Source organism: Hordeum vulgare, chromosome 5H (genome assembly GCF_904849725.1).
Source record: "Hordeum vulgare subsp. vulgare chromosome 5H, MorexV3_pseudomolecules_assembly, whole genome shotgun sequence".
NCBI lineage: Eukaryota > Viridiplantae > Streptophyta > Magnoliopsida > Poales > Poaceae > Hordeum > Hordeum vulgare.
In genome coordinates, this window is record NC_058522.1 from 520,869,092 (window position 1) to 520,881,576 (window position 12,485).

General features: G+C 41.9%; 1 protein-coding gene across 2 annotated transcripts; it reads right to left on the minus strand.

Annotated features, from left to right (window-relative positions):
• Positions 1-1,319: 1,319 nt before the first annotated feature.
• Positions 1,320-9,593, minus strand: LOC123452107 (DNA-directed RNA polymerase II subunit RPB2). 2 transcript variants are annotated; one of them, XM_045128692.1, is made up of 26 exons: positions 9,135-9,593; positions 7,658-7,879; positions 7,284-7,574; positions 6,956-7,153; positions 6,687-6,751; positions 6,534-6,620; positions 6,306-6,426; positions 6,168-6,212; positions 5,949-6,086; positions 5,766-5,838; positions 5,600-5,676; positions 5,415-5,522; positions 5,171-5,287; positions 4,696-4,851; positions 4,490-4,591; positions 4,174-4,299; positions 4,017-4,094; positions 3,842-3,937; positions 3,620-3,735; positions 3,458-3,527; positions 3,325-3,378; positions 3,093-3,236; positions 2,703-3,002; positions 2,103-2,525; positions 1,812-1,943; positions 1,320-1,718 (listed from the first exon to the last, which is right to left on the minus strand). In XM_045128692.1, the coding sequence occupies exons 1-25, from the start codon at positions 9,480-9,482 to the stop codon at positions 1,833-1,835; spliced, it is 3,666 nt and encodes a 1,221-aa protein (XP_044984627.1). In that variant the 5' UTR covers positions 9,483-9,593; the 3' UTR covers positions 1,320-1,718; positions 1,812-1,832. The 2 variants fall into 2 exon arrangements, with proteins under 2 accessions (XP_044984627.1, XP_044984626.1); XM_045128691.1 differs by having other exon boundaries at positions 1,320-1,943.
• Between the last annotated feature and the right edge of the window lie 2,892 nt (positions 9,594-12,485).

Consider the following 12,485-nt stretch of genomic DNA (forward strand, 5'->3'; position numbering starts at 1 on the left):
GAAGCATGCATTTGTTCTTGTAGTTGTGAGTATATTAAGACTGTAGCTTAAGCTCTACCTGGTCAGCATTTTTTTAAATTTGTTAACCTTTTTCAAAAATGACGAACCTTTTTTCAAATATTTCTTACAGTGTGTTGGGACAAATCCGATCCGACGATGAACGTCGAATAGCCTACAGATACGCATAATATACACCATGACAACCCACACATACACGTACATGCACACGTAATATACAATAAATATTTTGACGACACACAATGAACTCTATATAATACTCCCTCCGTTCCTAAATATAAGTCTTTAAAGAGGTTTCATTAATGGACTACATATGAATGTATATAGACATACTTTAGAGTATAGATTCACTTATTTTGCTCCGTATGTAGACTTCTAATGAAATGTCTTAAAAGACTTATATTTAAGAACGGAGGGAGTATAAGAGAAAATAAACACTAACAAAAAAGAAAAAAAGAAATCAAAAAGTATAAAAGTATAAAATATAAATTGAAACAGAAAATAAAAATAAAAACAAAAGGAAAAAAAGAACCAGAAAACAAAAATATAAAAAACAAATAACAAACGAAAACCTAAAGCAAAACAGTGTGTAGCACGCGTTGCCGTGAAAATGGAGCTTCATTGTTCGAAACGTCGGGAATGTACATCCTGAAAATGGAGCTTCATTGTTCGAAACGTCGGGAATGTATACGGTCCTTAATTGATGACTGTAAAATAATGTTAGAGCCAACGACCTAGCGCTGAGGTTCAAAATATATTTTAAAATTATAAAAATATACATATGTGTAATTTTAAAATTATTGCATTTGAAAAATGTTCATACATTTCAAAAAAGTGTTGGGGACGATTAAAAAAATGTATATGATATACTATTATTTTTAACATGTATTTTAAAAATGTTCATCACATGTTAAAAACCATTTTAAGGTGCTTCCTACATAGTATAAAATAACCTGTGGACTTCACAAAGTTTTTGAAAATCCCTGAATTTTAATTTTGAAAATCCATTTACTTGTTTCCAAAATCGTTGAACTTTTTTTATATCCATGGTTATTTCTTCGAAATTCGTGAACTTTTTTTCTCACCTTTTTAATTCCATAAATATTGTAATGTCCGATAGCAAGATGGGCTGACTGGTCTGGCCCAATCTTTTCCGCACGTGCACAGCCCAATCCCGGTCAAGTCAGCAATCCCAGTTTGCCAAACAAATCCAGGGTTCTTTTTAGACCAAGATTACATAGTTCAGGGTGCAATCGACAAGGATTTTGAGTTGGAGGTTCATTTCGTTGAACCTCTACAAATTCAGGGTTCAAATGGACTTTTTCCTATACAATTTGCAAACAACAAAAGGCAGATTCTCAAAAAATGAAACATGAATCTGTTAGGTACATTCAAACTCGATCTCTCTTGACATCGAGATGGCCTAGTAAGTTCACAATTCGACAATCGGTTTCTACTACATATGATCCAACACGGAAGGCCACTCATATGCTGTCTTCATATAAGCACTGTTCGAGTTGAGCTCTTAAAAGCAAGACTGTTAAAAGATTGATGTTGCCACCAATCAGTAATAGAGAAAACGTACAGCTTATTAATCCTGTTAGTAAATGAATACTAATGTAGAGAACCTAAGTAACTTCATGGCTGGCGTCTGACATATCCAGAACACGATCTGAAGGATTGATAGCTCGTCGAAATGCCTAGCCATCAGAATCAAAATCCATATCAAAAGAACTATACCCATTCTTAAGTTCCGCAAAAATGTACCCATGAAAGAAGCTCCAGTCAGTCACCTGAATACAACACTCAAAAGCTCAACGATGTTTATCCCTTGCACCCTTGACCTCATGGGTGAGCATCCTGGGAGCAATCGCCATCGCCATGAGCTCCTGGAAGAGGAGCTTACATGCGTATGGTATGTGGACCTGTGCAAGAGAACATAGACAGTATGAGCCAAAGCAAGCCAAGGAAGATAGCTCAAGGGGCTATCTGCAAGAACTGTATTTCTAGATAAGGTTTTGGCATTCAAGTCAAATTTGAACTAAAGAGAGCCTAGGATAAGAGCAAAATAAAGTTCTACTTACCTGGACAATGTCAGTTTTGTTCTTGCAGCCTCTGCATTCGAAGGAATTCTTCTTGAGATTGGCAATGGCAATGAGTCCACACTTCTCACAAACATGCACCCTGTAAGCATCACTCTGGTCAAATAACCTTTCCTTCAGGAAAAATGCAGCGCCATGAGCAATCATGCAATCCCTCTCCATTTCTCCAAAACGAAGACCACCATCACGTGAGCGCCCCTCTGCTGGCTGTCTGGTCAGTATCTGGACAGGACCACGACCTCTAGAGTGAATTTTGTCATCCACCATATGCTTAAGTCTCTGGTAGTAAGTTGGACCTAAGAAAATCATTGCAGTCAATTTTCTCCCAGTATGACCATTGTACATGGTCTCAAATCCACGCATCTGATAGCCACACTTGTGCAGTGCTTTACTGATATTATCCACCTGAAATGAAGTTAAAAATTAATGAGTACACACAATTCACATGGCAAGTTAAGTTTAAATGCAAGTAAGACAAGAGAAGTTGCAGTCGCTGTTAAAAGATAACATGAAGGAGAATGATACATTTTTGTTGAGAACAATTAGAGGAGAAGAACAATAAGGCCCCAAAAGATTACTCACGGTAACATCAGTGAAAGGAGTTGCATCTCCTTCCTTCCCCATATGAGCTGCAACTTTACCCATAATACACTCAATCAGCTGGCCAATAGTCATACGGGATGGAATAGCATGTGGATTCACAATGATATCAGGTGTGATGCCTTCGATTGTCCATGGCATGTCCTCTTGTGTGTAAGTCATTCCAACAGTTCCCTTCTGACCATGCCTACTGCTGAACTTATCTCCTATTTGTGGTATGCGGACTGATCGCATTCTAACCTTGACAAATCTTAAACCATCAGCATTCGTTGTCAACAGAACCTGCAAACGAACTTACTTAGGAGCTGTTTGTTTGAAATTGATAACGCCCCATAGAAACATGTGCTGGTGAAAAGCCAAAAACAAACAAACCTGATCCACCATCCCACTTTCACTGTGACGCAGAGAAGTACTATGATCACGCTTCGAGTATCTGGTAGCTTGCCCTTGAGCATCGTCTTGTGGAATTGGAGATGTCTTCCCAATAATGACATCTTCCCCAGAGACCCTTGTTCCCTGATGCATGAATTATTTATACATTAGGCAATCAGCAGCACAGTTGAGTGATAAAGATAAGCCTACACTAATAAAGTCCTCTACTCACCGGTGGTGCAAGTCCGTCATCATCTAATTTATCGTAAGACCCATGGCGCATTCCCTACAAGGAAAAATACAATAATATTTAGCTCATAAGATCTGTGTAGAGAAAATGTATGATGAAATATACAAAACATCACCATAGTGTTCTCCCTATTTGGACGACCAAATTCCTCTTTGACAAGAGTTCCCATCTTCTTTTCCTCATCTCTGCATATGGAGTCTCAATTATTAGATTGGGCATTTGGGAAAATGAGTGGTGGCATAGCTCACATTAGAATATGCCGAAATGCTAGCTGTACCTGTAAGAGCGGAAAAATAGTGATCTGAAGAACCCACGATCTATTGAAGATTGGTTCATAATAACCGAATCTTCTTGGTTATATCCAGAGTAACATGCAATAGCAACAATTGCATTCTTCACAAAACACCAAAGCAAGATATTAATAATTGCATAAATGCAAAGGTCCAGAGTATGATTATAAAAGCAAACAGAGTGCCCCAAGCTCAGATTGTTCACTTACAATGCCAGCTGGTAGCTGCCTGAAGTGCAAATGCTCCATAGCACGAGTAGTGACAAGAGGCTTTTGTGGGTAATACAGAACATAGGCCAGCGTGTCCTGAATCCAAATGGTGGGTGATGAATGTTCAAACCAAGACCGACCATCAAACCAAGATACCAAGACAAATGGCACTCACCATTCTTAACTGATAATTGGTAACATAGATTCCCATGGCTTGCTTTCCCATAGCAGACTGATATGTATTACGAGGTGACTGTGTAATCAAAGAAATTACTTTAGACATGTTTAAAAACATATGCAGTGGATTACCATTGTGTGAGGGGATGAGTCACCTGGTTGTGATCAGGAAAAGGAATAATTGACGCACACACGCCAAGTATCAGTGAAGGGTGAATCTCACAGTGTGTGTAAGTCTCAGAATATGCTTCCCCTGGATTATGCCTCGAAGTTTCAAGGTCCTGAAAGTTCAATTTGTTAGAATTACTAGCAGAGCATTAATCTAGGATGAAGGAAAGGCCTCGGCATAAAGAAATGCAAATAGAAAGAAGAAACAAAGATGTTTCATGTAAAGGAATGCCAATTGAATGGAGAACCTGGTCAGGCCACAGCTGTTCAATCAGGTATACATCAAATGCGAACAGTGCTTACACGTATAGTCATAGAGATCATAGTAGTCTCCTCCTCTTCAGTATCTATGTACTCTATAAATCCTTTGGCAACCAAGTCATGCCAGCCTTCATCAGGAGTCTCCTGGATGACCATACAGTAGGACAATATACGATCATATGAGAAAAAGAACATGCATGCCAATTCAAATTTGAATAAAAACTAGCATAAATTAGAGAATATCAGACCCTTTGCTGCAATGCTCGGATATGTTTCTTCTTGATTAGAAGCCTCTGGTTTTCAACAATAAACAGTGGACGACTGCAACGCCCATAATCCGTATAGAGTCGAAGTTCTTTAAGACGAATATCACGAACCACACCAACTTCAGTGTTGACATCAATCTGAAAATTAACAACATTCAGCATGTAATTTTGAGACCTGAATGTCGTTAAAATCACATGCCGGCAATAAATGACTTTCTTAACATGTTCACCATACATCTTGAAAATGATCTTTACTTTGCATAGTAAGTACCAGATATCAAACTAATTCAGGATTGCATATGAAAGGGCAACAAACCACATCAGTTTTATTAATGGAGTGCTCCCAATCTGTTAAATATACAAAATATGCAGATAATATATGTTTTCCAATACTCATATACATTCTGCTACATGGCCAGCAGCTTTTAGCATGAAACAGGAGAAGCAGAGCACAAACCTGTCTTCTTAAACGACGAAGTGTCTTCACCAATAGGTCAGGATTCCTATGAATTCCAACCCAACAACCATTGACAAATATTTTAGCAGCTTGAGGAATGACTGCCGGTGATATCTCCTGTTAAAAATGAATCCAGATCGAAGTCAGTGACTGTTGTAATTGGTAAATGACACAAAACTTAAATCTTGGTAAGATAAGCAAATGATAATGCATTCGCACACATTGAGAAGGGGATAAAACAAACCTCAAAATTTTCTGTGCCCCATTCTTCCAAAAATTCCAAAATAGGATTTGCGGCAGAGCCAACAGTGATATAAACCATCAAGGCAAGATTTTTAACCAAGCCACAAGCCTGAATAAAGGTGTAGAAAACAGAAACCATTGACCAACTCATTTGACAAAGAAAATTTTAGAATGTGAATAACTTACCTGTCCTTCGGGTGTTTCAGCAGGGCACATCATTCCCCAGTGAGAGTTATGCAATTGACGTGGTTTTGCCAGTTTACCTGTTAATAAGATATTAAGATCACTAGCCCTGAGAAGATCAAATTTTGATGGGAAAGTACTGTACGAAAACAATTTGAGTAATATCAACCTTCACGCCCAATGGGAGAGTTCAACCTCCGAAGATGTGATAATGTAGACGCATACGTAAGGCGATTAAGCACCTTGGTGCCAAAAGAAGAAGGAATATTAGGAGCACATATTGGAACATTGATTCGCTAAACCAAATTGTGGTAAAGCATACACATGAATGCGATCATCAAAATGTACACACCTGAGACACACCAGCTCGTGTACCAGCTTGGTTTGCCTGTCCCCAGTTTCCAGTAGCAAGGGAATACTTCAATCCACTAGTAATGGTTTTAGCTTTAATAGCAAACTGCAAATTAACTTCCTTCCCATTATCGACGCACTGGGTTCAAGAGAAACAGCAGTTAGCAATTATCAGGACTGAGAAAGAGACAGAGCATGGTCATTTAAACAAGGGAGAAACCTTCTGAACATATGATCTCACATCCCTCGTCAATTTCCTGAAAAGCTGATTTTGCAAGGAAGAAGAACATAATTAAGCTCCCAGCTGAAGGAAAAAGAAGATATAAACACTCAAATTTGCTAGCATATTGCAACAAACCATTCTGAACAGTCCTCCAAGCAATGGACCTGCAAGGTCAAGCCTTTTGTTGCCATAATGATCTCTGTCATCTTCAGCTCTTCGACCAAGAGCGCACATCAACAGACGGTGAATAATATACCTGCATAATGAGGTAGGAAATTAGCTTATCTGCTTCCTAACAAGCTGCAGCATAGAATGCAAACTTGTTGATTGACAACAAACTAATGTACAGTATGGAACACATACCCAAAGTAGTATGCCTTTTTAGTTTCACAGAATTCGCCTACACCAACATGGGGCAACATTTCCTTTTGAAGTATCTCTTTGGCATACCTAAGAAGTTAAGGAGGTAAGTACTAAAAAATACAATTTACTCTTCTAGGAAATGTAGAGACATACTTTATTCTTTTTTCTCGAGTTACACCAACTGTAGCACCACGCTTTCCGATGTAGTCCAGAGCAACCTACAAACAGGCTTGTCAAAGCTTTACACAAGAAATAGTATCAATATAGCAAACACAACTACTTAAGTTCAACCGAAGCTCAATTTAAGTGCCCCAGTAAGGAAGAACAATTTAGTTTCATGACATAAACTCAAGAAGATGTAATATCAGTTCAAGTAACACGGAACAATTTAGTTTCACTTATCAATAGCTCAAGGAACATACCTGCTGATTTTGAATAACAAAAGCTTCCTCCAAAGATGGGCGTAGCAATTCCATCATTTGAGTATCGGAGAAATCGTAACATATGTGCTCCAGTATATCTTTGTCAGCAACAAATCCTAGTGCTCTAAACACAATGATGATTGGAATATCTGCACGAATGTAGGGCAGAGTAGCACGGATATATTGACCAGATGAACCCTGCAAGATAACACTTAACCCCGTTAAGATCCTGACTAGTAAGACTCAATGCATTCCCATTGTAAGAAGGCAAGCATTGACACATGAATCTGTGACGAACTATTTTGCAAGGCTTCAATAAGTTACTGACCCCTTTCGCGCCTGCTCGAGAAAGCATCCGAACAAACATGCTACTAGCAGGTCTGTTTTGGTTCTCTGCCATTGAACGGACTTCACCCACATATGCAAACTTATTTGGTTGCCTCTTCTTGAACACATAGACATGGTTGGTGCTCATCTTCTCCTGGGCAATGAGAACCTTTTCACTACCGTTGATTACAAAATATCCTCCTTGGTCGTAAGGGCACTCTCCAAGTTCTGTGAGATCCTTTTCAGATTGTTGAAACAGTGTACAGTAACTAGAACGCAGCATGATTGGAACCTGCAGGGAATAACAATTGAAAATCAAACAATACAAACAAGCGCATACTACCAGCATGTAGTGAAAGTTGTTAGCTACAACACCTTTCCAATGAAGACTTTTGGATACTCCGCAGTTTCTGTAACTTCTTCGCAGTCGTGTCCTTTCTTTACAACTCTGTATGATACATCTACATAAAGTGGTGCTGAGTATGTCAGGTTCCTGAGCCTTGCTGATTTGGGGAATAAGGTAGCAGTCTCTCCATCAGCTTCAGTCATCATTGGTTTGCTCAGATAGATTTGACCAAAGCTGATCTTGTGGAGTGTCTAAAAAGGAACCAATACCATCATAAGTGACAGCTCAAGATGAATGGATAAGATAATAGTATAAGTAAACAGAGTTTGAACTGAAAGGGCATTAGCAAGTCTGCATACAGTAGCATTAGCAACATTCAGAATTTGCCATGAACTCACAGAAGGCCTATGTGTGTGTTTTCTTTGTTAAGTAACACGAATAGGTCTGCACCATGGTTGCCATGAAGTGCACTTATGTAAGGCTTATAGCTCAAAAAAACAAAAACACGTGAGGACTCTGATTATTACAGCCAGAAACAACATTCATCTTCAGAACTTGCGGGGCAGTTCATCCCCATACCTTAGTGGATATATTCACTTGTACCGCTAAAATCTTATCAGCACCCACATCGACATTGTAGTTCTTGTTACATTTGTAGCATAGGCAGGCCATTTTATTAAGATAATCGCCAGTGAGAACACTTGAAATGTACATGGTTCAGTGGACTATTAAGACACCAAGGCATAGTCTTGCAAAACAACAACTAGAACAACAGACCATCCAGTTATTCATATTTTTTAAGGAAAAAAAGGAATTTACTCCAGCTCCATTTCAGTTTCTACCCTTTAGCATAAATATGTTTTTATTTCACTTGTAGCATTTCTTCTATTGAATATAATGTGCCTTCTCACACCAGTGTTTAAAAGGTCCTGAAAGTTTGTGATTCACATATTTAAATCAATTAGTCGGTCTCAACTCTATTATAACAACACAATAATTACATAGTTCTGTATGTCCCAGTACAATTTCATCAGTTTAGACTGGTGACAACAAACAAAATAACAGAAACCATTTTCATAGTCAAAACCCTGAGACAAGTACTATGAGAAATAACTGAAACTAGCCAACAAGCATGTCTGCAGAACTCATTCTAAGCATTCCTGGTGCCACGGTCTAAAATTCAAGCATTCAGCACCTCATCCGAAAGAGAGGCTGCACCAGAGCTCTCATATGCACACAACCAAACAATTCCACCCTTCAAAATCAAAATCCAATCCAACCACCACTATCACGGTTTTCTGCTACTTATCATTATCCAAATTCTCATACCCCCACCATAAACAGCAGCAAGCAGCTGAATACTCCCGCAAAACCCTAACTGGTCTTCTATTTGAGCATCGCCCGCATCTAATCTGAGACCAGCTAGTCGTACCAAGGTCGCCAAACCCTAACCAGCCAAGTTAAGAGCAAAAGTTAAGCCGTATTCGGTATGGTCGGGAGGGCAACCTCGGCGAACTCGGCCTGGCGGCCGGGGTTGTGCTGCGACTCGGGGCGGATCTCGATGTCGGCCGACTCGTCGACGATCTCCTGCATGGTGTTTTGGATGAACTCGTCGAAGGAGTCGAGCTGCTGGCGGACGAGGCCCTTCTCCTCGAAGTAGGCGGAGATGACGGCCCAGGCGTCCTCCTGGGTAATCTCCTCCTCGTCCCGCGCCTCCTCCTCCTCGTCCTCGCCGTCCCCGCCGCCGGCGTATCCCCCCTCGACCTCCTCGTCGGCTCCGTAGCCCCGGTGCTGGAGGTGCTGGTGCCCTCCCATATCCATCTCCATCCCCTCCTCGTACTCGTCGTCCTCCATCGCCGGAGCAGGCCGCAACCCTAGCGGCGCTCGGTAATGGGGTGGGTGTGTCGGCTCGCCGCCTCTCGGGAGGGGGGAAGGGGGCGGAAGCAGGGAGTGAAGAATTGGGGGCGCTCCGCCGATCTGGTTCTGACTATATTCGGGGGCGCATGGGAGGTCGGTTTCGTCGAGTGCGGGTGTTTGTGCGCCGGGCCTATTTCGGCCTCGTCTACTATCGGTGGAAAGTGGGCCGGATGCTAACTAGGAACAGTCCAGTCCCATTTAAAAGGACAAAGTCCAGATGGTTGAGGCATCTTAAAGACACAGTTTGGGGCAAGGTAAAAGGATGGATTGAAAACACAATCTTTTATGCAGGTAAAGAAGTCTTGATCAAGTCAGTGGCTCAGGCTGTACCTGTATACTCTATGTCCTGCTTTAGGCTGCCCGGGGGCTTATGCGAGGAGCTAAATAAAATTATCAGGTAATTCTTCTCGGGCAGTAAAGAGGGGAAGAGGAAGCCTCAATCGGTTTCATGGAAATCAATGACTGAACCCAAGATCAATGGTGGCCTGGGTTTTAAAGACATGGAATTGTTTAATTTATCTCTGCTGACGAGGCAGGCTTGGAGGTTTCTCTCTGAACCTGATTCTTTTTGTGCTTCTTTTGTGAGAGATATTTACTTTCCACAAGGAGACGTGGTGAGAGCCACTCTTGGCAATTACCCGAGCCAGATTTGGAGGTCACTACAGTAATTAGCTTCTTTGCCGTCTGTCATCACAGACGGCAAAGAGTAAACCACCGACGGCAAAGAGTAATACACAGACGGCAAAGAATCCCACTGCCGGCAAAATTTCTGCGTCAGCTTATGACGGCATTGTAGCTTCTTTGTCGTCTGCCTCACCGAAGCGGACGGCAAAGAGCTTTGTCGTCAGCTTTTCATAAGAGCTGTCGGCAAATATGTCGAGACGGCAGCCAGCAGGCGTTGCCTCCGTTAGGGGCTAACGGAGGCTTTGCCGTCTGCCTCCCCCTCTTCTTTGCCTTCTGCCTCCACCTCCTCCCCCCCCCACTCTTTGTCGTCTGCCTCCACCTCCACTCTTTGCCGTCGGCCTCCACCTCCTCCCCCCCCCCCTCCACTCTTTGTTGTCTGCCTACCCCTCCTCCCCCCTCCTCTGTGCCCTCTTCTTTGTCGTCTGCCCCCCCAGGAAGCAGACAGCAAAGAGACTATATGGCCAGCTGCTGCTGCCCAGGTTGCACAGCTGGGCGTGATGACCCACAAGTATAGGGGATCAATCGTAGTCCTTTCGATAAGTAAGAGTGTCGAACCCAACGAGGAGCAGAAGGCTCTGATAGATGGATTTCAGCAAGGTAATAACTGCAAGCACTGAAAGTAGCGGTAACAAGTGATTGTGTAGCGAGGTGAAACGTAGCAAGCGAAGAGTAACAAGTAACAAGTAGTAGCAACGGTGCAGCAAGTGGCCCAATCCCTTTTGCAGCAAGGGACAAGCCTGAACAAAGTATTATAGGAGGAAAAACGCTCCCGGGGACACCCGGGAATTTCTATCATGCTAGTTTCATCATGTTCATATGATTCGTGTTCGTTACTTTGATAGCTTGATATGTGGGTGGACCGGCGCTTGGGTACTGCCCTTACTTGGACAAGAATCCCACTTATGATTAACCTCTCTCGCAAGCATCCGCAACTACAAAAGAAGAATTAAGACAGAGTCTAACCATAGCATTAAACTAGTGGATCCAAATCAGCCCCTCACGAAGCAACGCATAGACTTGGGTTTAAGCTTTTGTCACTCCAGCAACCCATCATCTACTTACTACTTCACGATGCCTTCCTCTAGGCCCAAATATGGTGAAGTGTTATGTAGTCGATGTTCACATAACACCACTAGAGGAAAAACAACATACAACATATCAAAATACCGAACGAATATCAAATTCACATGACTATTATTAACATGACTTATCCCATGTCCTCAGGAACAAAAGTAACTACTCACAAGACATAATCATAATCATGACCAGAGGTGTAATGAATAGCATCAAGGATCTGAACATAAACTTTTCCACCAAATAATCCAACTAGCATCAACTACAAAGAGTAATCAACACTACTAGCAACCTTACAAGCACCAATCTGAGTCGCGAGACGAAGATTGATTACAAGAGATGAACTAGGGATTGGAGAGGAGATGGTGCTGATGAAGATGTTGATGAAGATGCCTCCCCTCCGACGAGAGAAGTGTTGGTGATGACGATGGCGATGATTCCCCCCTCCGGGGGGGAAATTTCCCCGACAGGATCGTCCTGCGGGAGCTCTAGATTGGATCTGCTCAAGTTCCGCCTCATGGCGGCGGCGAAACCACGAAAAAGCTCCCGTATGATTTTTTCCAGGTCAGGACGCTTCATATAGCAAAAGAGGGGGGCTAGTGGGCCTTCAGGCAGCCCACAAGCCTGCCCTGCGCCACCACGGGGGTGGTGGCGGTGGGCAAGCTTGTGGGGCCCTGGTGGCCCCCCTCCGGTAGTTCTTTCGTCCGGTATTTTTAATATATTTCAAAAAAAATCCACGTAAATTTTCAGGGCATTTGGAGATGTGCAGAATAGTGGACTAGGATTTGCTCCTTTTCCCGTCCAGAATTCCAGCTGCCTGAATTCTCCCTCTTCAAATAATCCTTGCAAAATAAGAGAGAAAAGGCATAAATATGGTACCACAAGTAATATAACAATCCAAAAAGCAATAAATATCAACATGAAAGCATGATGCAAAATGGACGTATCAACTCCCCCAAGCTTAGACCTCGCTTGTCCTCAAGCGAAAACCAAGTTCCATAAACATGTCCACATGTTTGGGGACGAAGGTGTCGATAAAACATAATACGGACATGAGGGCATCATGATCACACATAGAACAATAATATATCATAAAGATTCTTATGGAAAAGTAACAATTCCTTCACAAAGCAAAGCATGAAGCAAAAACCTTACCGAAAAGTAACCAACAATAGTCCATAG

What these genes read in the sequence shown, in the direction of transcription:
- LOC123452107 (XM_045128692.1), bottom strand. Translation starts at nt 9,482, where the DNA reads ATGGAGGACGACGAGTACGAGGAGGGGATGGAGATGGATATGGGAGGG. An exon ending in CCAATTATCAGTTAAGAATG is followed by an intron (nt 3,938 to 4,016) that starts GTGAGTGCCATT and finishes ATTTGGATTCAG; the next exon opens with GACACGCTGGCCTATGTTCT. An exon ending in CAAATAGGGAGAACACTATG is followed by an intron (nt 3,379 to 3,457) that starts GTGATGTTTTGT and finishes TTTTCCTTGTAG; the next exon opens with GGAATGCGCCATGGGTCTTA.